This window comes from Hypanus sabinus, chromosome 2, assembly GCF_030144855.1.
Source record: "Hypanus sabinus isolate sHypSab1 chromosome 2, sHypSab1.hap1, whole genome shotgun sequence".
Lineage (NCBI taxonomy): Eukaryota > Metazoa > Chordata > Chondrichthyes > Myliobatiformes > Dasyatidae > Hypanus > Hypanus sabinus.
The window spans coordinates 110,375,146-110,400,514 of NC_082707.1; the positions used below are offsets into that span (position 1 = coordinate 110,375,146).

Consider the following 25,369-nt stretch of genomic DNA (forward strand, 5'->3'; position numbering starts at 1 on the left):
TGGCTTGCATCTTTCTGAACTTTTCTTATCCACGTCCCATCCAACTGCCTTTTAAGTGTTGCATACTTTCCTCAGCCACTTCCCATAACAGTTTATTCCATATATACATATTCATTTTAAAAATTACTTAAAGTTCCTATTAAATATTTCTAGTCTCCTTAAACTTCTATGTCTTATTCTTGATTCATCTTCACTGGGACTAAGACTGAGTATTCACCCTGTCTATACCCCTCATGATTTTTTACACTTCTATCAGTTCCAATGAATAAAGTCCCAGCCTACTGAACCTCTCCCTGTAACACAGGCCCTCAAGTCCTGACAACATTCTCGTATCTTCTCTGCATTATTTCTAGTTTAATTGTGTCTTTCTTAAAACAAAGTGACTAAAGTTAAACACAGTACTCTGTGTGTTCGCAGCACACTGTAATGAGTTTAAATGTTCCCTCCATGACCACATGGATTTTCTCTCCGGTTGCTCTTGTTTCTTCCCATAGTCCAAAAACCTACAAGTTAGTAGGTTAATTGGTCATTGTAAATTGCCCTGTGATTAGGCTAGTGCCTAATAGGTGGGTTGCTGTATGGTACAGCTTATTGAGTCAGAAAAGCCTGTTCTGTGCTGTTTCTGTAAATAAAATAATGTCCCAACTTGCGTACTCAGTACCCTGACTAATAAAGGCCAGTTTGCCTATTGCAAACTTCACCACCCTGTCAACTGTGATACTGCTTTCTGAAAACCTTGTACAGTACTTGAACTCCTCTGTTCCATAACACTTCTCCGGGGCCAAGTGTTCACTGTACAAGTTTTATTCTGGTTTGATTTCCCAAACTGCAACACATTATCCTTATTGTTGAAAAATGCCAACTGAAAAATAAACTTTCATATGGAATTTTTCAATAATAAGGGAAAAGATGCTGTAAAGTATTCATGGACCACTGTAGCAGTTTTGGAGCCATTGATTAGGCAATTATTCCACAATCAGTCCCTCTGAAAATGTGGTCCGCTGTGCTAATAGAAGCTGACATGCTGACCCAGGCTTTCTACTTCGAAAGCTCAACATCCACAATAATCCAAAAGTCAGTCATACTATTGACAGTATTCTAGTAAGCAATTTTTTTAAAAAATAGATGACCTAAGATACAGTATGCATATGCAAAAACAAATTAACACAGTACATTTTACCAATGAACCCCATGAGTTTAAGTTTAATTATCATTCAACCATGCATGAATATCACCAAACAAAACAGTGTTCCTCCAGAGCCAAGGTGCAAAATAAATTACCAACAGCACATCGCACAAATAGCACATATGTTTATAATTTCAGAAAAACAGTCAAAGAACAACCAAAATATAGCCCAAGTCCCTGAATGCATGACTGTAGAATAGATGGCAAGTTGTCCAGTTCCAGCTTGGTTCAATGCACCAAAGAGTGGCCACTGCATCCAAGTGCACCGCCATAATACCACAATGTACCTACCATCACAGCTCTGAGTGCCAGAATCAGCCCTTCTGAGCAGAAAAATAATGGCAGTCTCCAAACAAGAATGGGCCTGTCACAGGCTTATTTACTGGCAATGCCATGCAGATCTCAGAAGATCAGTCTGATTATCTTGCTGACTTAACCGAGTTTGTATGGCAATATAATAGAACTAGAGTCTCAGATACATCATAAGTGAACAGCAAGATTATTTTGTTCAAACGGCATGAGCAAAACTTAATTTGTTCATTATTTACATAATGTTGATGCCAATAAATAAACAATTTTTGATCATTTTACATATCAAATTCTCCTAAATTCTCACTCTGGATTGAGCTCAATTCCTTCATTTATCATAATGACAAAGCTAGCCAAGTTATTCCTTAGGCAAATCCTTTTCTTCTGATCAATTTCCCATGATGCACATCTTACAGCTACTGTTACACAAACCCCCTCTGCATTCTCAGTGCTGATGCAGGGTCTCAACTCGAAGTGTCAGCTATCCTTTTGCCTCCACAGATGCTGTTTGATCCACCGAGTTGCTCCAGCAATTTAATTTTTGTTCCAGATTCCAGCAACTGCAGTCTTGTGTCTTCAAACACTGTTTTTGCTTTATTTCCACACAACCAATGACTAGATCATTTCAGTAATGACTAATCATGTGGACCTGAACCCACTTTTCAAAGATGAACAATCAAACCCAGTGGGAACTTAAATGTTTCCCATTATCCAAACTGTTGTATTTGCCCTGAAAACTCCTGCTTGTTTCTACACTCTCTTCTTAATAAAACAATGCGAATGATGACAGAAAGGTTAAAGTGGTGGGGTCCCATACAGGAGGCTGATCAACAAGGACAGGCTACAAGAAGCTTTGTATAATTTACTAACTTGGATTTAGAAGTTGTTTTGAAACAAAGTGGGAATAAGCAGATATTTCTCAGGAATCAGTGCTTGTGCCTTAACTCTTACAATTTTTATCAACAGTTTGACTGCTAAACTATTATAGTTCTTGCAGAGTTCAATTCCAGCACTGCCTGTTCCCTGTGAACACTGAGTTTCCTCCAGGTACTCTGGTTTCCTCCCACAATCAAAGACATACCAGGCAGTAAGCTAATTGGTCATTGTAAATTGTCCTGTGATTAGACCAAGGTTAAATTGGTGGGTTGCTGGGCAGCAGAGCTCAGTGGGCTAGAAGGGTATGGTCCACACTATATTATAAAATATTTGCACCCCACATCCCAGCTACTGTTTGGGGGCCTGTATATATCTCCCATCAGGGCCTTTGTACCTTTGCAGTTTCTTAATTCTACCCAACAAGGAATCACATTTTCTGATCAGATTTCATTTCTTTCTAAAGATTGGATTTCTTTGTCTACTTCCCATTGCTACCATCAAGGTGGTAGTCTAGGAGCCTGAAGGCACAAACTCAATGTTTTATAAACAGCTTCTTTCCTTCTGCGTCAGATTTCTGAAAAGACCAAGAACCAACCCATGAATGTTACTTCACTTTTTAAAAACATTTTAAATTAGTGCAAAAAAATGCAAAATAAAGGAAAAAATTGTAGTATCCTTAATGTATATTTTTCTCCAGTTCTCACCATTGAGGGGGACCTTGTGTTTTGCGGACAACATAAAACAGGCTGATACTTGAAAAAAAGAGGATATGCAGGAACTTCTGGAAAACTTTAGGATAGTTAAGCCTCTGGAGCCAGATGGGATATACCCCTGGTTACTACAGGAAGCAGGGAAGAGATTGCTATATGTTTGGCGATTATCTTTGCTTCTTCACTGGCCAGTGATACCAGATGATTGGAGAATTGCAAATATTATGACTTTGTTCAAGAAAGGAAGAAGGACTAACCCTAGGAAACCCCTAGAACAGAGTCTTACTTCAGTGGTGGGCAAATTTTTGAAGACAAGATTTACAGGCACTTGGAGAAATATTGTCCGATTAGGGATAGTAAGTGATGCATCATGAGGGGCCACAGAATTAGGCCATTTGGCCTATCAAGTTTTCTCCACCATTCACTCATGGCTGATTATCCCTCTCAACCCTATTCTCCTGCTTTCTCCATGTAACCTTTGACCCCCTTAATCAAGAACCTATCAACCTCCACTTCAAATATATTCAAAGACTTGACCTCCTCACCCATAGATTTACTACCTTCTGGCTAAAGAAATTCCTAATCTGTTCTAAAAGGATTTCCCTCTGGTCTTAGACTCACCCACTACAGGAAATATCCTCTTCACATTCACTGTCTAGGCCTTTCAAAATTCAACCTTCTAACCTCCAGCAAGTACAAGCCCAGAGCCATCAAATGCTCAAACATGCATAACCCTTTTATTCCTACAATCATTCCCAGAACCTCCTCAGGACCCTCCCCAATGCTAGCACATCTTTTCTTAGATAAGGGGCTCACAACCATCTTACAACAGTCCAAGTATGATCTGATCAATGCATTATAAAACCTCAGCATCACATCCATCTCTTGTAATCGAATCCTCTCGAAATGAATGCTGGTATTGTATTTGCCTTCCTTACCACCAACTCACCCTGCAAGTTAACCTTCAGATAATCCTGCACAAGGACTCCCAAGTTACTTTGCACTCAGATTTTTGAATCCTCCCCATTTAGAAAATAGCTTACGCCTTTATTCCTTCCACCAGTCAATGACAGAACACTTACATTTACTATATTCCATCTGCCACTTCTTTGCCCATTCTCCTAATCTGTCAAAGACTTCTGCAGACTCCCTGCTTCCTCAACACTACTTGTCCCTCCACTCATCTTTGTATCATCTTCAAAATTGGCCACAAAGCCAACAATTCCATCATTTGACATACGTGAAGAGAAACTGTCCCAATACCAACACCATCATGAGGCTACTTTAAGAGCAAAAAAAATTCCAACTGAAGTTAGAGATGGAATCAGACAGAATCCCAGATGTCACCATTCAGCTGTTTATTTATGTAACAGATTTCCCCCCAAGCCATCGGACTACCAACCTACTGACCTCTGCTGTGCCTATTGTCTTGTTTATTATTTATTGAAATGCTTGCACTGTTCTGTGTACTTTATGCAGTCCTGGGTAGGTCTGTAGTCTAGTGTAGTTTTTGTGTTGGTTTACATAGTTCAGTGTAGTTTTTGTATTGTTCATGTAGCACCATGGTCCTGAAAAACGTTGTCTCGTTTTTACTGTGTACTGTACCAGCAATTATGGCTGAAACAACAATAAAAAGCAACTTGACTTGACTTGAAGCATGGTAACTCTGGCGGGGTTTACACGCTGTTTCTTCCTACAAGGCTAAACCTATCATAAATGGCTGTGATGCTTCATTCCAGATAAGGTTTACACCTTTTATGCACACTTTGAAAGGGAGATTAAAACTGCACATGCAAATTCCTGCAGGATCTGGTAGCCCTGTGACCCCTGTCTCAGAGGCCTATACCAGAACATCTATGATGAGGGTGAACCCTCGCAAGTCATAAGGCTCCAATGGTGTACCTGCTTGGGCACTGAAAATCTGTGCCAGCCAGAAAGTGAGTGCATGCAGTTGGATGTTCACACCTGCTTCAAAAGACTATCAATTACACCAGTACTCAAGAACAGGGCAAGGTGCCTCAACGACTATCACCCAGTTGCACTCTCATCTACAGTGATGTAGTTCTCTAGAGCCTTGCTTACTTCCTAAACATTTCTTGTCAACCATGGCTCCTCCACCTACCATCCTTTCCCTGCCTCAATGAGACAAATCTACCCATACCCTATACAAGTTCTTCCTAAACTTCCATATTTCTCTTGTGCATTCCTTAGGAGCATAAATTGTGAATATGTATGCAAATTTCCTGCCTAATATCGTAAATCCCCCTCCCCCAATTACCTTCCCATACTATCTACTCCTATCCCTCTCAAAGACCATGGTAAAGGTCAGGGAGCTGTGGTCACTATCTCCAAGTGCTCACCCATCAAGGGATCTGACACCCAACCTGGCTCATTACCTCATACCAGATCCAGTATGGTCTCTCCTCTTCACAAATGATATGGAGATATCTGGAAATTAAGGAATAGAGGATAGCACAGGAAACAGTAAAAAGATTAATGTACTTGGTTGTCAAAGCATGCATTTTGAAATCAGCACATTACATAGAAACATAGAAAACCTACAGAATACAGGCCCTTCAGCCCACAAACCTGTGCCGAACACGTACTTACTTTAGAAATTACCTAGGGTTACCCATAGCCCTCTATTTTTCTAAGCTCCATGTACCTATCCAAGAGTCTCTTAAAAGATCTTATTGTATCCGCCCCCACCACAGCTGCTGGCAGCCCGTTACACGCACTCACCACTCTGCGTAAATAATTTACTCCTGACATCCCCTCTGTACCTACTTCCAAGCACCTTAAAGTGTGTCCTCTTATCTTAGCCATTTCAGCCCTGGGAAAAAGCCTCTGACTATCCACACGATCAATGCCTCTCATCATCTTATACACCTCTGTCAGGTCACCTCTCATCCTCTGTCGCTCCAAGGAGAAAAGGCCAAGTTCACTCAACCTATTCTTGTAAGGGATGCTCCCCAATCCAGGCAACATCCTTGTAAATCCCTCCTGCACCCTTTCTATAGTTTCCACATCCTTCCTGTAGTGAGGTGACCAGAAATGAGCACAGTACAACAAGCGGGGTCTGACCAGGGTCCTATATAGCTGTAACATTACCTCTCGGCTCTTGAACTCAATCCCATGACTGATGAAGGCCAATGCACCATATGCCTTCTTAACCACAGTAAACCTGTGCAACAGCTTTTATCCCCCACTCTGCCATTCTGACATCATCCTTAGCTACAGGTCATCATGTAAATAAAAGTGAATATATATGTGTTAGTATGTCTACATGAAAAATCAATATAAAAAGTAGAAGGGAAGTTAACAAAATAGTTATTTTATTCTGAACATGACTTTTAAGGATTTCAGCTTGGACTTAGGAGATTGGACACTGATTTCTAATTATCACATGTTTTCTGTAGGGAGCAACCATGAAGATATGAGCCAGACTACTAGGGTTGTTCAAACTCATTCCTATAGGAGCTGCGAACCTGTTGAAATATCATATCAGTCTGCTATATGAGTAGCAGACTGACTGCAACACATCACACAGATGAAATGTGGCAAGGGCTATGGCTTTAAAGAGTATAAGGTAAGTCCAAACTCATATTCATCGCAATTCATTCTTTTAAACTCATTCTTAAAATGAAAGACCCTAAAATTAGACTCCATGCGGGTTTAGTACCTCTGTGAAAAGAAAAAAAAGGGGAGGAATTTATAGTGGAGATATTAATATTGTTTTGCCTTCAGGGACAGATCTGGCAAAGATTCAAAAATGATAAAATCAGAGTTCTGTGCAATATCTCTCACAGGAGTACTGCAGCTCAAAATTATCTTTGCAATGTTATGATTCTATCATGATAGTTATGAAATCACATGACACATGTGGAAAACAAAGACTGCAGCTTCACAACAGGGCATGGCCGATGAAGAATGTGACGTACATGGGCAGCATCTGAGTCCATTGCTTCTGTCTGTGTCACATATGAGATATGCAACAGAAACACAGAAAACCTACAGCACAATACAGGTCCTTCGGCCCACAAAGTTGTGCCGAACATGTCCCCAGGCCCGTTGTTTGTCTTCCTCCCTCTTCAAAGGAAATCATTTGACAAAAGCCCCCTCAGCCCCGTTCCCTCTTCTTTTACTCCCAATTACAATCTCTTGTTCCAAGCCCCCTTTCTCTCAGTCCTCTCCTCAAACCACCCCTCCAACCAAAGGTTGCCTTCCCATACCCATGGTCTCCAAATCCCTCCCCACCCTCTACAAGTCCCACCTTCCAAAACCCCTCCCATTTGAGTCCCCTCTCTTCTATTGCTCCCTGATTTTCCTCCCCAAAAACCCGTCACTAGCCACATCAAGAAGTTAGAACAGTGATTCCCAAGGGGACAGTTACATGTCCTAAAAGGGCGTTAGGGGGAAATAGAAGTTGCCGGGTGGAAGGGGGCTTTCAGGATTCCTGGGGGGTGGGGACGACAGTAAGTAGCACCCTAACTTGAGGAACGAGACCTGACCGATTGCTAGTAGAGTAAAAGGATGAGGCACTGGAACAACCATAGCTCTGCAAGCGGTGTGCATTCGTTGTCACAATGTGTCTGAAACTCTGCAATGCGACCTTACCAACCAGACAGACATTATTGGGTGCCCAACATTTCCCCTTTATTCATGGCACGGAACGATTTCATGCAATTTTACAGTTGGTAAGTCAAGTATACACCCTCAACTTTCTCTACAGATCTACGGAAAACACGTCACACAACAATACAGCACTGGCCAGAACCAAACGGTGAAATAAAGCCAGTGAACCTGCCAACCCCAGCTTCATACGATCAAGAACCATCTTTGTCATATTGAGACCTTAGGTCAATTGTGCCAACTGAAATAGTACACAGGTAACTTGTCAAACACCAGCTCTATCCTGACTAATTCAGATACCAATCTGAATCCTTGCCAATGTAATTTTCACTGTTACGACCATTTCATTTTCATTTTTGCCTCCCTGCTATCATTTTTTCATCTGTGTCAACTCACTGCTATTTTCAACATCCATCAGGCATTCCCAGTTTGTGTTAATTTTTTTTTGTGTGAATTTAGCCCTGTTAATGATGGATATATATGTATGGCACAATCTCTTTTAGACTGAAGCCTTGAATTTTAATCCTGCTAAGAAACTACAGTAAGTGTGTCAATACAATGTTACATACCTGGAGTATGGTTTTACCCCGCTGCAATCAGTGATACCCCATGTGTCTTTTGTAATACTGTAATGTCTAATGAAACCATGAAACCAAGACTGCAAGAACACTTCGGTAAAAGACACCCCGAAAAGGCTACTTATGGCATTGGAGAATCAATCTACAATGAACTCAAAATGTACATTGAGGATAAAAGTATTCCAATTAGGAACATGATTTCCTGTGCAACAAGTGCAGCATCGCATATGACAGGGTACCATGTACCAGGGTAGCATTTATATTAAAAAAAAATTTTCATGTCTGTTTGCAATCCATTATGTAACTCATCATCACGCAGCCAAAAACCACAGCCAGCAACCTTTTTTCAAGCACGATTCTTGTAGTATCTGCTATCAACAAAATTAAAGTTCATCCATTAAACAGCAGAATATTTTGCTAGTTATGTCAGGATAACAATGAAGAGCTTGAACACTTACTTCACATTGAAGTGTACTGGCCATCAAAAGGCTGCTTAAAATGGTTCTTTGATCTTTTTGACACTGTGGTTGAATTTTTGCTCAAAGTCAACAAGAGCTTGGGAAACAAGATTGAACATCCACATGGAGATGTGGCATACCTAGCTGATCTGTGTGACAAAATGAACATTCTAAATATGAAACTGAAAGGTCAGAATTTCAATTTAGTCCAGGCAAAAAGTGCAGTGTCCACTTCTGGTGAAGCATTGGAGAAGAATGCACTCTTTCACAATGGTGATTTGCAAGAAAACTGCTTATACCTGCAGTTACTGGAGGAATTTCAGAATCAATTCAATGGTTTGAGCGAAATTCCGGTCTGGGTAATTAACCCATTTCTTTGTAAGGCGGAAGAACAGGAAGAAGGCTTGCAAGAAAAAGTTATCAACATTCAGAATGATGAAGCAAAAATGCTTTTCAAAAACTATGGCTTTTGTGGTACGTGGCTACACTGTCATACAAAGTGTTCTGGTCTTTGGAGAAGAGCCAAATTACTCTTCATTGTATTTCCATCCTCCTACCTGGTTTAAAGAGGCTTCAGTGCAGTGAACCACATACTCACAAAAAAACAGAAACCGCTTGGACATTGTTACACGTGGGGACTTGAGACTTTTGCTGTCACAACTTGAACCAAATGTTTCAACTCTTGCTAAAAACCATCAAGCTCAAGGATCACATTGATAGAAGGTACTGTGTTGGCGAGAGTTAAAGACAAAAATTTTAAACAGATTAATTTTTCTCGTGTTAACATATGGTAGATATGTTCTTACACTATGGGGAGCTGGAAAGTATAAGAGGTGTGTTGGCAAGTATGAAGGTGTTTGGACTAAAAACGTTAGGATACACTGAGTTAGAAGAATCTCACCGGAACTCAAAAGCTGCGAATTGCAGAAATGAACAAAAGGCTTATACCCATAGTCAATCACAAAGAGAAAATTTGCAGAAGCTGGAAGTCTGAGCGACACACACAAAATGCTGGAGGAACTCAGCAGGCCTGGCGGCATCTAGGAAAAATGTGTAGTCAACATTTCGGTCCTGCCAAAGGGTTCCGGCTTGAAACGTTAACTGTCTTCTTTTCCTAGATGCTGCCTGGTCTGCTGAGTTTCTCCAGTATTTTGTGTGTAATACCCACATGGTCAAATAGCTAAGCATTTCTCCTCCTTTCTTTAACAACTAAAAATAAGAAAATTGCACATCTTGAAGGGTGAGCAGTACAAACACGAAAAGACTGAATTCAATGCAGAATTTCTGCTCCACACGATGAATGATGCAGTACCAGTCAATATATCATTCTGTAAGGTGGTCTGAATTCAGTACCCAAAAATCCATCCCATGGATGAAACCGTTATTTTAGGTTTCATTATCATTAAAGGTGGATAGACATCCAACTTTCTGCATTAGCTGGGCTTGAATACAATTAATCCTTTATAATCAATTACTTATTAACATAACTAAAATACAGTATATGTCACCAATCACTAACTATTACATTTGCTTCTATTGAATGCTTCTATTGATTGAAATAAGAAAACACGCAGACAAAATTGTGTGTTGTGGGCTGAATTTTCACCATAAGCAAATGGACTGTAGCTCTCAAAATTATGGCTCAAAGCTCCTATCCATATATCAGAGGATACAAGCCAAAGCAACAACCCACTGTAGTACTGAAGAATTGCTTTAAGCCAAGATTAAGACAACATCTGCCACTGAGGTGGAGTTACATGATTAGGACACAAGAAACATAATTAGGAGAAAGCAAAAGAATTTCTTAGGTGTGCATAGATAAGATACCCGATTGTGCCCAATCTGAATGAGGCCCTCAAAGCTATTAACTATTACCTTTGTATTATCAATTAACTTAAACAATGCTCTACATCTAAATTAATGCAGATAGTTAGTAATTGAGACCTAAACCATTTCACATTATAGTTTACCAATTTAACCCTTCTTTCATCAAAAAATACAAATGGATCATCTTTGCTACGGTATTTATCTTTTCACTTGTGTAAATTCCTCCATAATATAAACATGGGAATTTCCATAGGTCCTAACTTTATTCCTTAAAATAAGTAAGTACTGTTTATGGGAGCCTCTGTACACCATATTTCAAAACTACCCAGCAGAATGAGTACAGGATTAATGGTCAGTTACTTAAGAGTGTGGATGAACAAAGGACCTTGGGGTTCAAATCCATACATCCCTCAAGGTTGCTGCACAGGTTGATAGGGTAGTTAAGAAGGCCTATGGGATGCTAGGCTTCATTAACAGGGGGATTGAGTTCAAGAGTAGAGAGGTCATGTTGAAACTCTACAAATCTCTGGTGAGACCGCACTTAAGAGTATTGTGTTCAATTCTGGTCACCTCATTATAGGAAGGATGTGGAAGCTATGGAGAAGGTGCAGAGGAGATTTACCAGGATGTTGCCTGGCTTGGAGAACAAGTCATATGAAGCAAGGTTAGCAAAGCTGGGACTTTTCTCTTTGGAGAGTAGAAGAATGAGAGGGGACTTGATAGAGGTCTACAAGATTATGAGAGGCATAGATAGGGTGGATAGTCAGTACCTGTTTCCTAGGGCACCAATAGCAAACACCAGAGGGCATATGTACAAAATTAAGGGAGGGAAGTTTAGGGGAGACATCAGGGGTAAGATTTTTTACACAGAGGATTGTGAGTGCCTGGAATGACTTGCCAGGGATGGTGGTGGAGGTTAAACATTAGGGGTATTTAAGAGCCTCTTGGACAGGGACATGGATGAAAGAAAAATAGAGGGTTATGGGGTAGTGTGGGTTTAGCACTTTTTTTTAAGGATTATATGGGTTGGCACAACATGGAGGGCTGAAGGGCCTGTACTGTGCTGTAGTGTTTTATGACTTGTTTCCACACATAAACAACTGCTGACTTGTGACATGTTTTAAAATAACCTGTAATTTAAATATGTCATATGAATGCAACTTTACCCAACCTCAACAGTTTCACAGCATTAGCCTTTATTCATTCGCTATTTTAAAACAAAAAACTATTAATCAGTGTATTTGAGATACAGTTCCTTATAAAATAAATTGGATTAATCTCATCCATTCGCACACCTCCAAAACAATGAGCAGAGTTTACCTATTTAAAATTCACCAATCAACTGTTAACAGTCAAAATAAAATGTAACATACGGTAACTTAAGTTCCCACATAACTGATGAAGTTCCCAGAACAAATTATTTGCCCAGGACTGAGCAATGAACCTCTATTCACAAATTCAGAGAAAGCAGGCAATTCTTACAATCAATCCAAAATTTCTTTCAAAAAATGGAATCAAAATATGCCTTCAAAATTCCAAGTCAGGCTTAACAGGACAAATATTCCCCTCTAAAACTTAAACTGACCCAATCTGTTTTGAACTGCCTTGATATCATTGTTTTGAAGGAAGTTGGCCAAATGCTTGAAAGAAGAAAAATTCTGAGGTTGACAGGTAAAGAGAAGGGGAGAGTTGCTACAGAAGACACTCAAATGGAGTGAAATGTCAACTGAGTGCATATACAAAAATAATGATCCAGCTGGGAAATAGATGCAGGATATTCTTGGATTGTACTTACAAAACATTTCATAACTTACAGTATTTCAAATTTAAGCTAATGCAGTTACAAAATCAAAAGAAATGCCTAACAAAATGCACTTTCATAACTTTCAGTAATCATACAGACTATCAAATAAATCAAATCATTGTGAATATAGAAAACAGAACTTCCTGCCATGTGTTGATGTGAGCAAAGTATATCAGAAACTAGTTCGGAATAAAAAAAAACTAAGAAAAAGAATATCTACAATAGACACTTCCTTGAGAGGAAGGTCGAAAAGACCACATCGTCTTGCTAGTGCCAATGTTAAAGAAATATTCCTTTACATGCTTGCTGCTATTTACCCATGACATAAGTGGGCTAGAATGGAAGGATGGGAGAGTGAAGCAGAGTTTACACATTCACTTTGTTACTGTACCAGTTTGCTGTCGGTGTTCGAGTTTCCTCACATATCCCAAGAATTCACTGTATGGGTTAATGGCAAAAAGGATCAAAGTGGAATTGATCAGCCTCAGATAACGGGCTGCAAGATTATAAGGAAATGGGGGAAAGGAATGGAAATAAAAGCTTGCTCCACGACAGCTAGGTAGGCAGAATGGTTTCTTCCTCTGTCATTGAAAGATCCTATTGTCAAGGTGAATGCAGAAATCAACAATACAGATAAAATCAAGAATGAGATTCCTCAAGATATATCTCAAAGCTTGGGCTGAAATTTAATAAGTCTCACTGACAGTAATGTCAGTACTGTTAATTTAACAGCATGGAGATTGGTACAAGTTTGAATGAAAGAATAACAATTTGGGAGAAGGATTTCAATTCACAGGACACTAGCATAAAGCACTGGAAGAGTGCTGCTACACTAGAACAGAGACTGTACGTATTTTGGTAAATAAAGGTTGTAGATGACACGTTAAAGGGTTTCAAGTATGGGAAAACTTTCAGATTTAAATGATAAAGCAGCAATATGTTAACCAGATTAAGTTAAGGAGAGTTTCAGTAACAGCAGTTAATTAAAAATAAAGAAAAAAGTTCAAATTAAAGGTACTATATTTGAATGGAAAGATATGGGAAGCCTTGGAGTTAACATAGTATCAAATTACTGAAGTGATTCCTTTGGGAAAGAGGTTGTCCTATGAGGAAAGATTAATAAAAGCACCCTATAACCAAAGAAGAGTTTAGATGAACAAGAGATGACCTCATTGATACCAGAAAAAAAAACTGAGAAAAGGATCGACAGGGTAAATATCAATAGGCCCACTTCCTCTCAAGAGATTCTAGAACCATTGAGGTCGTGGGGGGGGGGGGGGGAGAGAAGAGGGAGGGATACAATATTCTTCCTGTTATGAATTGCTATGAGAAATGTACTCACTCCATAGAGTACAAACTTTCAGAATTCTTTACTTGAGAGTAATGCATTTTTGGATATTACAGGAATCAGAGGATAAGAGATCAGGCAATGGAGTGAATGGTGAGATACAGGAACTGATTAAAAGTACAGATGGCCCTCCTTATCCGCAAGGGATTGGTTCCGGGACCCCTCGCGTATACCAAAAAACGCAGATGCTCAAGTCCCTTATTCAACCTGACTTAACGGAGTGGACCTTAGGACCCAGCGGAACCCCAGACCTTATTTGAACCTGTCTAGTGCTGTGGACATTAGGACCCGGCAGCCCGTTTCTGTTCACGAAAATAATCACGATTGAAAATAAAGTGGAAATAATAAAGCGATCGGAAACAGGCGAAACACCATTGGTCATTGGAAAAGCATTAGGCTACATCGGTCAACAATCGGAACAATTTTAAAGGATAAAGTGAGAAAGGCCCTGCCCCAATGAAAGCTACAATTATTACTAAGCAGCGCAGTGGTTTAATTACTGGGTTTTGGGTTTTTGATCCTCCACATCAACCAGGCACGGAAGGAGAGCGCACTCGGAAATGGTCTGTCACTGGATCGAACTCTGGAACTTCCTGAGCCCGGCACTGAAACATACATTCTTAAGTGTTTTATATGCAGAGAATGGTAAAATATATATTATATACTAAGACAAACGTTTGACTAACTGATGCTAAATAATACCGGATGTACCTGTTCAGGCTTAAATTAGTAAGAGCACTTCCGATTTCTTTCGATCCCGATCCACGGTGACCCAAGCACATCCTCCCGTATACTTTAAATCATCTCTAGATTACATAATACCTAATGCAATGTAAATGCTATGTAAAATAGTTGTTATACTGCATTGTTTAGGGAACAATGACAAGAAAAAAAGTCTATACATGCTCAAACAACAAGTGCTGGAAGAGCACTTCCGGGTTTTCTCGATTCGCGGTTGGTTGAATTCGCGCATGCGGAACTCGCGGATAAGCAGGGCCGACTGTATCTCCAAAATGCCAAAAGTCAGAGTAACTTGCCCTTCACACCTCTCGTGAACTTTCTTCCTCTCATTTTTAATGCACACCCTCCATTATTGGGCATTTCAACCCTGGGAAAACACTGTCTGTATGCCTCTCAGAATCTTGTAAATCTCGATCAGATCTTCCCTCAGCCTCTGCTGCCACCAAGAAAACAACCCAAGTTTTTCCAACTTCTTGTTATATATAGCACATGCATTCTAATTCTTAGAGTGTATGTGCTGGTAAACCCCTTCTCATACTTAAACAAAGTCACCCCCTCAGACTTCTATACTCCAAGTAATAAAGTCCCAGTCTACCCAAAACATTACGATATTCCTTAATTCCTTAGCTTCCATTACCTTCTCCAGGAGATATCAGGTGAGATTTATTCATTGAACATCTCAATCATATCATGAGGTTCCAAACGCAGCCACATTGATCTTCAAGATCTATTGATTCCCTAATCTTGGAAACATCCTTGTGAATCTTTTTGGCACGCTTTCCATTTTAATGATATCCTTCCTTTAGCTGAGTGATCAGAACTGTATTAAGCATAATCTTCCATGTGGTCACATCAACGACTTGTCCAGTTTCAAGATGATGCCCCAACTCCTGGATTCAACACCCCAATCAATGAAAGCAAGCATGCCAGACACCTTCTCCATCTATCTGTGTACAACATTAAAGGGATTATATACCTGTATCCTAGATCTCTCTTTTCTACATCAATTTTCAGGAACCAAGTGCTGCCCTGGTTCAACTTTTCAAAATACAATGCCTACCACTTGCCTGAGTTCTACTTGCCATTTTTGGCCCACTTCCCCAGTTCAGCCTGTTGTAATCTTTCTCACTGTGAATTAGACCAACAATTGTGGTGTCAGCTGCAAATGTACTAATCAAATTAACACTCATCCAAATCATTAATACAAATGTCAAACAGGCCTAGCATTGGTCCCTGTAGCACATCACTGGTAACAGGCCTCCAATGTGATTAACAATCCTGCGTTACCAGACTCTGTCTTTCTATCAAGCTAAGTTGAAACCAACGGGAGCACTTACCCTGGATCCCATGAATCCTTACATTACAGAAAAGACTTGTGTGGCCTTGCTAAAATATATACTGTCCTGTATCAATGCTCTGTTACCTTTTCAAAACAAACTGAATTAAAACAGATCCTATGCTGCAGAATCCCTCCAATAACATTCCCGCTGATGTTAGGTTGCACAGCCTGTTCCCTGGCTTACCTTTGCAGCCCTTCTGAAATAAAAGCACACCCCTCATCACTCTCCAATCTTCTGGAACCTCATCAATGCTGCAAGTATCTCTGTCAGGGACACAGTACTTTTTTTCCTCTCTGGAATTTATTTGATCAGGCCCTGAGGATTTATCCACCAGCTCCTCCTCTGTTGAAATATGGATAAGCTCCAAAACATTAATATATTCCTTAATTCCTTACCTTCTCCAAGAGTTATCAGATGAGATTTATCCATTAAACACCTCTACCATCTCTTGGGGCTCCAAATGCAACCACATTGATCATTAAGGTCTATTTATTCCCTAGTTAATCTTTTACTCTTAATATACTTGCAGAATTTTTTACCTGTCTCCTTTACTTTATCTGACAAAGCTACAGTATGCCCACTTGTCCTCTTGGTTTCCCTCTTAAGGGTACTCATAGCTTTAGGTGACCCCAGCCACCTGACACACATACACTGTCATATGTGTAAGTGAAAAATTCTTAGATTATCAAATTCACATACACATTAATCTGTTTGAAAGTGCTGAGTTTTGTAATTACAAGGTGAAATTAACCCACACATTCTAATCCACAGAATGTCCTCTATTTTAATAAACCACAGTTAACTAGATGACAGCCTGCAACAGTAAACCTTGCTCAGCATTGCTCCCCTCCACCCAGTCCAGACTCTTCTGCCACCCCTCCCCTCCACACAGTCCCAATCCTTCTACATCCCCTCCCATTCCCAACCCCTCTTCCTCATCCTCCCCTCCATCAGGTCTCGACCCTCCTGCCACCCCTCCCTTTCCCACGGCCCCAACCCTCTCCCCACTCCCATCTCTTCCGCGTAATCCCAATCCCCTACCTCCCTTCCATTCCCAAACCCACTTCCTCATCCTCCCCTCCATCAGGTCTCGACCCTCCTGCCACCCCTCCCTTTCCCACGGTCCCAACCCTCTCCCCACTCCCATCTCTTCCGCGTAATCCCAATCCCCTTCCTCCCTTCCATTCCCAAACCCACTTCCTCACCCTCCCCCTCCATCAGGTCCCGACCCTCCTGCCACCCCATGGTCCTGACACTCCCCCCCCCCCATCACCTCCTTTCCCACGGTCCCAACCCTCTCCCCACTCCCATCTCTTCCGCGTAATCGTAATCCCAATCCCCTTCCTCCCTTCCATTCCCAAACCCACTTCCTCACCCTCCCCCCTCCATCAGGTCCCGACCCTCCTGCCACCCCATGGTCCTGACACTCCCCCCCCCCCCCCATCACCTCCTTTCTCCACGGTCCCGACCCCCTCCCCCACAACTTCCTGGTTCCGACCCTCTTGCCCTCTCTCCACTGCCCAGCCTCAACCCTCCGATCCTTCCTCCCCGCTGCCCGTCCGCCTAGCCCCGACCCTACCATTACCTTCCCCGCAAACCCTCTCTGCCCGTCCCCCGGATGATTTTCTACTCCCAACCCCAGCAACCAGTCGCTGCCAACACTTGCTAAGTCGTTAACAACCATCATGCCCGCTGGTTTCTTTCGCTTGCTCACCCTGACGACTTGCTCGGGCTCCAGCCAAACGCCGGCTAACTCCCCTCGGCCGTCACTCGGCTCCTTCACCACCTCCTCATCCGCCATCTTCCCCCTCCAGTGCGCGAGCCCGCGCCTCCCGTCGCCGATTCTCGGATCGCGCCGCCGACCTTCGACGGCAGCGCGGCTGCGGTGTCTAGCGCCACCTCTCGGCGCTCGTCGGCATCAGATCAAATCAATGCCAGCTGATAGACTGCGTTGTGTGTTGTCTGAACTTCCAGCATCTGCAGATTTCCTTGTGTTTGTGACTTGTATGATTGATCATTGCACAGAGTAGAAAAGCAACGGTCTACAGCTAATGAAAATCTGACCTATAGGGAGAAACTGCTGGAGGTACTTAGCAAGTCCAGTAGCATTTGTGGAGTGCAAGGAATGGTTGCTGTTTCATGTTCTTCCAGCAGCGGAGTTACTGTTTCAGGTTAATGACCTTTCATCAGAGCTATATCTGTGGCTTGTTGATCTGGTCTCTAAGACGTTTTCCAAAGGAATGGTGCACAGAGAGTAGAGCTGCTGTTTCACAGCTCTAGTAACAACAGTTCAATCCTGACCTCAGGAGCTGTTCGACTGGAGTTTGTACATTCTCCTTGAGTTATGGGTTTCCTCCGACATTCCAACGATACTGCAGGTAGGTCCACATGCTCACTATAAAATTTCCTGAGTATGTAAGTAGATGATAAATTTGTTGGGAAAATAGCTTAACAGAAAAAAAAGTGAAGAAGATACCATTCTGTACTAAGTGGCCAGTATCCTGTACCCTAATCCACCTCTAATTCATTGAGATACAGCATGAAATGCCCTACAAGCCACGCTGTCCAGCAACTCCTGATTTAACCCACGGGACAACTTAGCTACCAACCAGTACGTCTTTGGACTGTGGGAGGAAACCAGAGAACCCGCAGCCATGTGGAGAAGGTACTGGCAGTGGCAGGAATTGAACCTTTGGTCTTCACTGGTAAATACTGTGCAAGATCTATAAAAGTGAATTCAAATTGTATTGTATTACTAGGGATAAAATTCAGTAATTTGGAAAATCTGCTCTTCTGACACCACCAAAGTCCCAGCATTATCAGAGTTACCAGTAAGTTGATTTACAAGACACAGCTGTGTAGGTTATGAGGAAGCTTTGCGGTAAAATATGGGCAGTTGAGAAATAACAGACACACGATGCTGGAGGAACTCAGCAGGCCAGGTAGCATCTATGGAAAAGAGTACAGTCAATGTTTTGGGCTGAGAAGCTTCATCAGGAACATAGTGTTGAAAAAAATGCAGTCACCACTTCATTAGAAAAATAGAAAATGGAATATTTTTAAAAATAGAGTGGTAGAGTTAAACAGCATGGAGACAGGTCTGATTCACCTATGCCAACCAAGATAACTACTTGAGCTTGTCCTATTTGCCTGCATATCCTTTAAACATTTCCTATCATGTCTTTCAAAGTTGTAATTTACCTGCCCCTAACAGTTCCCCTGGGAGTTTGTCTCATATACCCAGATTCATGTGGAAAATTTGCCCCTCAGATGCCCTTTAAATTTTGGCTTGCTCGACACTTCTTGCATCATCCTGCTGTTTTGCATTTGTCATTATATTTATTGTTGTATTTGTTCTGACTTTGTATACTGCTGCTCAGTGACCCTCATGCCAGTAAGCACCCAGTCTGTATGACAATAAGCTAATTTAATCACCTTAAAACAATATCTTTAGATTTAAATGGAAGAAAAATGGCTGTGACATTCACCTTATCAATGCCCCTGATGGCTATATATGTCTTTACTCACAGTAACATCCTGGTAAATTGTTTCAGCACCCTTTCAAGCTTAATGACGTTATCGTTTGGCAGCCAGAGCTCTACACAATACTCCAAGTAGTAGTCTCACCAATGGCTTGTACATTTGTAACTCGACGACTAATTCTTGTACTCAGTGCCCTGACAGAGAAAGAGAGATGTACCCCCAAACATCTTCATCACCACCCATGGTTACAGATTGAAAGTGTTGGTATTTACGGTGACCCATATGGTCTTATACAAGAATCACTGAAAATTACCACTGATATCTCACAACTCCAGCTTCGATGTTGACCTCTGTGGAGTTTGTACATACTCCTGGTGTCCAGTTCCCTCTCCCCATATCCCAAAGGTGTGCTGATCATAGGTTAATTGGATGCTGTAAGGTACTTCAGCGTAAGTGGGTCATAGGAGAACAAGCAGATGTAACCAAGCTAACCCTGCGAGCTATACCCTACAATATCCATCAGTGGATTGTGAACTCCCCAACAGGAAGGAAACAGTATGTAAGGCTGGGCTCCTACTTGTCTGATCCAATGTCTACAAGCTCAGGCTCTCCCTGGGACTGTGTTCTTTCAAAGGTGCATTTAATTTCCGACTCTGTGCCCAAAGATCTCTGGTCTCTGGGCACACAGCCTTAGATCTTCCATCTCCCGCAACACACCAATCTCCTGCTGGGACACCAACCTTCAATCTGCCCGTCTCCGGAGCCACGAGATCTCGGCCCTCCGAAGGTGAGCTGACCTCTTGGGCTGAGCCCTTGGCATGCCGAATAACGACCGGTCATGAAACCCCAACAGCGGGTCCCATTCCCCCAAAGAACCATAGTCAGCCTGTAACTCCAGGTCAGGGTCTTCAAAGGGGAAAATTAATCCTGAAATGCTTTTTCTTTGCGACCATCCACAAAAACAGAGGAGTGCCCCCAAAGAATGAATGCCAGTTAAATGTTAGAACCCCAAAGTCCCTCCCCAGCTCCCCTCCCTCCTACATGTAAACGGCAGCAAGCAATGATCCCCCCTCCCCCCACCGGCAATACAAAGCATCAGCACCTGCCACTGAGTGCTCAAGCATGAGCGAAGCAACAGCAAAAAACACAGACTCCAAAGACTACTTGTTCTCCCAGTATTTGACATACCACAGGTTCTCTCTCTCTCTCCCTAATCCGGGAGAAAGAGATGTCGCCATTTCACAGCGAGAGGGGGCACATATGAAACAACATGGTTTACGATGTTAAAAGTTCGTTGCATCACTTTTTCTGACTCTGTGCCCAAAGATCTCGGGTCTTTGGTGACATAGCCTTAGATCTTCCATCTGACACACCGATCTCCTGCCGGGACACTGACCTTCAATCCGCCCGTCTCCACAAGATCTCAGCCCTCTGAAGGTGAGCTGACCTCTTAGGCTGAGCCCTTGGCATGCCGAATAACGACCGGTCATGAAACCCCAAGAGCGGGTCCCATTCCCCCAAAGAACCATAGTCAGCCTGTAACTCCAGGTCAGGGTCTTCAAAAGAAACATGAAAGGGAAAATAGAGATATTAAAGATGGAAGTAGAGCTGTTTCCGAAGATGCAGGCAAGGGAGACGCTGTTAGGCGCCATTATTCCTCCTAAGCTCCTTCACCCCTCCTGTTCTCACTTTGTACAAATGACTGTACCTCCCCAGGCAAAACCATTCAACCCTGTAGTTGGTCTCATCTCTATCAAAAAGGGGTAGGCCGTCTTGCAGTATGATGGAGATTAATGCTATTAAGACAGTGAAAATTAGATTGACTTATGCTGACAACATCTACCAGCCCCCCGCCACCCCCCGGAGATTAATGGTCAGGCTGCGTCTGTGGTTGAGTCATTCAAATTCCTGGGGACTACCATTGGGCAAGCACGTTATGATCATCACCAGGAAAGCCCAGCAGAACAGGTTCCTCCGACAGCAGCGAAGGAAACATAACATCTCGATGTATCCTGATGAATTTTTACTCAGCCATCAGTGAGAGTGTTGTGACCACTTCTGTCACCATTTGATTTCCTGCCACCTCCTCCCTCTCCAAGTCCACATTGCAGCAAGTGGTCCACACAATGGGGAAGATCATTGGCTATCAGCTACCAACATTAGAAGACCTGCTCATTGCCGGAGTGAAGAAAAGAGCGGAAAAAATCACTGCTGGCTCCAAATACCCTAGCAGTCATCTGTTCACCAAATTGCCATCGGGGAGATGCTACAAGTCCATCACCACCAGGACTACATGTCACCTCTGAAGCTGCTTTCCTGTAGCTATCCAGCTTCTCAACAAAACGCACTCAGATGTAATACCCTAACTGTCCCTGCACAATATCCATTAAACGGTCTTTGCTCTTCTCCTTGTTCTGTTGATAATTATTTAATCTGTTCATAAAGAGTCATAGAAAACTACAACACAGAAACGGCCCTTTGGACCATCTAATCTGCACTGAACCATTTACACTGCCTACTCCTATCAGCCTGCACTGGAACCACAGCCCTTCATACATCTACTATCCATGTACCTGTCCAAACTTCTCTTAAGCTTTGAAGTCAAGCTCACATGAATCACATGTGTTGGCAGCTCATTCCACACTCTTGTCACACTCTGAGTGAAGAAGTTTCCCCTCATGTTACCCTTAAACTTTTCACCCTGACATCACCTTTCACCCTTAACCCATCACATCTGTATTGGAGGAGTCACGACTGTCACGTGACAGCACTGCCCATTAGCTGGTCGGAAGGCATGCCACCTGCCAATCAAGGTTTGACTCCTCCTCGCCCATCAATGTACACCTAACCATTGGCCCCTTTAATTAGCCTTATACTTGGCCTCGGCAGTTGGCCTTCATAATCAGCTTAATTCTGCTGGCACTGAGACATTGAATTACCTGGGCAGGACCCTCCAGCCCTGCTGCATTAAAAGGTACCACGTGTGCTGGACCCTCTCTCTTTTTGCAATCCCCAAGGGACCACCCTGCTTCACTCCAGGCTGAGAACCGTGGAACGGCACTGGAGAAATTGTTGGTGAGCTGTGCATTGAATAGGGTTGGGAGCATTGATTATTGTCCCTAATAGCATAGAGCCATGCCTGCACAGAGTCAAGGAGTCAAGGGATGGCGGGCGTTGTATTGACTTTGTGTGTGTGTGTGTGTGTGTGTGTGTACTTTGTTCCCACGTGATTTTCTCACATTCGTTAGTAATTGTACGCTTGTGTTTTATTGCCAATCCGACTGCTGTAAACTGTGCATGTTGCTTCTGTTGCCATTTTCCCATGTTTGCCTTCTGCAAATAAAATCCTTTACTACCAAGGCTGTGCGCCCAGAGTCCTTGTCGTTGAGACGTATCGAATCTGTTTCCTCACTTGCAACAATTGGCACTGCAAGCAGGGTCTCAGAGGCCTTAGCTGGACACAGGCGTGGGAAAATGTTCTGGAATGGGGCAAAAAAGCCAGTGCAGACACTGAGGATAGGATTCCCGGGCAGCTGGACCCACTAAAACTTCGAGCCCTGGTCCAGCGCAGTGACAAGCTGGACATGTGGCTGGGGGACAGGGATATATGGCTAAACAGTGATGAGGAGGAGGTGCCCGAGGAGCCTAGGTCCCACAACCGCCCTCCCCACTACGCACCCAAACCTCTGCATGCTTGACCCGTCACCACGTGGTCCCAGGTCCACCACAGGGGGTGGGGAGAATGAAGATGAGCAAGCCACAAGGAGGCATGCTGGTGGTCCCTTCAAGACCACTGAGACCTGGGATTTCTCCCCAAGTAAGCTGAGCCAGCTGGCGGATCGGTACCGCCAACAGCCAGGCAAGCACCTGGCCGCATGGCAGCTCCGGCTGTGGGATGAGCGGGCCCCCAACTTGAGCCTCTCTCATCAAGAGGCGAGCATGCCTCTCTGACCAGCACAGCATCAACAATGACCTACGGGCACCACAGCCAGAGAACCGGGAAGGCACTACCCTGTGGGATCGGGTGGTGACTGCTGTGAGGGTCCAATACCCCACTGTCTTGGAGTGGGATCTGCACAGGCGTCCGCGATGAGGTACGGTCAGTGAGGGCACCCATGTTAGAGAGTGGGCGCTGGTCAGCGGCATCTACCAGGGAGTCTGCAACCGTAATTTTTTAGAAAATACCCAGGTGATTGATGCCCTAACAGGATACCTGGTCACCACCATGCACTCCGATTTAAAGTCAGTGATCCTACCCCTCGTGGCACCAACTAACGGGAGAACCGTGCGGGATGCCATCACCCTCCTGGAAGGGCTTGAATATATGCAGCGAGGGGCACTCACCCAGGTCTGTAGTCAGAGGCAAGGGCTGGAAAGACAATCCCTCCCCACTTTACGTGGAGGCAGCTGTACACAGACCTGGTGCGCACAAGGGTAGACCACATAGACAGGATCCCCAACACTGACCTCTACACCCTGTGGAAGGAGCTTTGTGGGGGAAAACAGGCCAGGGAAAAACCAACGCCCACCCTGGGATCAAGCCTGAGAGAGGGGGCGCCCCCAACCTCCGGACCATGAAGCCCACACGCACCGGCACCAACTCGCCCTCTCTCCCACCCTCAAGGCAGAGTTCAGAGAGCTGCTGAGACAGGAAATGTCCCATCTTCACCTGCAGGGCAATTCACCCACGGGGTGACAGACCTCCACCCACTCCCATCAGATGAAGTCCAGGGCCCCCGGCGCATTTACTCCCACCCGGGGGACATGAGGCTACATGTGCACATTGCTGTATATTGAGGAAAGGGAAACACACAGAGGTCGATGGCCCTTGTCAACACGGGTGCCCAGCACACCATCATCCCCTGCAATCTCACCAGATGGAAGGACACCGAGATGCAGGTAGAGGCCTTAGGGCCCTTTTACCTGCCAAGGAGGTCACAATCCACCTAGCCATTGGGTACCAACCTGTAAAGGCTGATTTATACTTCTGCATCGAATGTACGCCGTAGCTGCGTACCCTATGCCATAGCCTGACGTGCACCTCTCCAAAAATGTAACTGCGCGTCGTGGAGACGCAAACCGCAACGACTGTGATTGGTCGGCTTGGTAGCATCGCATTTCCGGTTACTGCTTCTCTGCTATTTTCAAATTGAGAGAGAAGAGAGAGGAAGAACGTGAGTTGAGCGTGAAAATGGACAAAACCGAGGAGAGGTTAAGTGAGGAAGTCCGAAAATATGTACATTTGTACGACTCTTCGTCACCAGACTATAAAGACTGCCAAATGGCAACAAATTCATGGAAAGAAATTTCCTAAACCATCAGTTTGGACATCATGGAATGCACAAAGTATGTGCGTATCCAGAAAAGACTCTCCAAGAGGAGCAGGGACCCAGGTGGGAAAAAAAGTGCCTGTGTTTTATTTTTTTTCTGTCCTGGCTGGCACTACATATTAAGCACCGGGAAACAGAGTCAAATTATGACCACAACAAGGTAAACACATGTTCTTTGTATCATAAACCTCTTTGTTGTAGTAAGTGTTTAGGCAAGCTAGCAATACTGTCTAGTTATTGATTTGTGCAAAGATAATGCTTCCATGAAACAAAAATATAATGCGTAATAGGCTTTATTTGTATCTGGCTTGCTCATAATGCAAACACAATAACCAGTGCTCTGCCAATGTAGCCATATGCCGTTTTCTTGTTTTCATAGTTCTGCCAATCCGTGTACAGACACTGAATGCATATATTACCTGTATGTATAAATACAAAGACTGACAAACTATTTGCAATTTCTTTCATAATCACAGGATGGAAATGATGCGACCTCAGGGTTGTCCACCTTTTCAGTTGCTGAGGAAAACCAACCCCCAGACAATCCATCTTCATGTGCAGAATCATCATCAAGCCATGAGTCACCTCCTCTGCCTCCCAGCCCAAGCATAGCTCAGAAGAGGAAGAGGAAACAACATGATGAATGGTTTGAGAAGCAGGTCGCCCAGTGGGATGAACGTAGCGTGGAACTGCAGCATAGACTGTTGCAGGAGAACGCTGAGCTCTCCAGGTTTGGGCAAACAGTTG

The 25,369-nt window shown here is 43.3% G+C and overlaps 1 protein-coding gene across 3 annotated transcripts in view; it reads right to left on the minus strand.

Moving 5' to 3' along the window:
* Window positions 1–17,652, minus strand: part of ubr1 (ubiquitin protein ligase E3 component n-recognin 1) — a 302,958-nt gene extending 285,306 nt beyond the window's left edge. For 2 of the 3 annotated variants that reach the window (XM_059951970.1, XM_059951990.1), the window contains exon 1: window positions 17,524–17,652. In XM_059951970.1, coding sequence (XP_059807953.1) covers window positions 17,524–17,610 — 87 coding nt within the window. In that variant the 5' untranslated portion in view covers window positions 17,611–17,652. Of the gene's footprint in view, window positions 1–5,477; window positions 5,530–17,523 lie in introns of all 3 variants that reach the window. The other variant, XM_059951981.1, reaches the window with a different exon arrangement.
* Window positions 17,653–25,369: the final 7,717 nt, after the last annotated feature.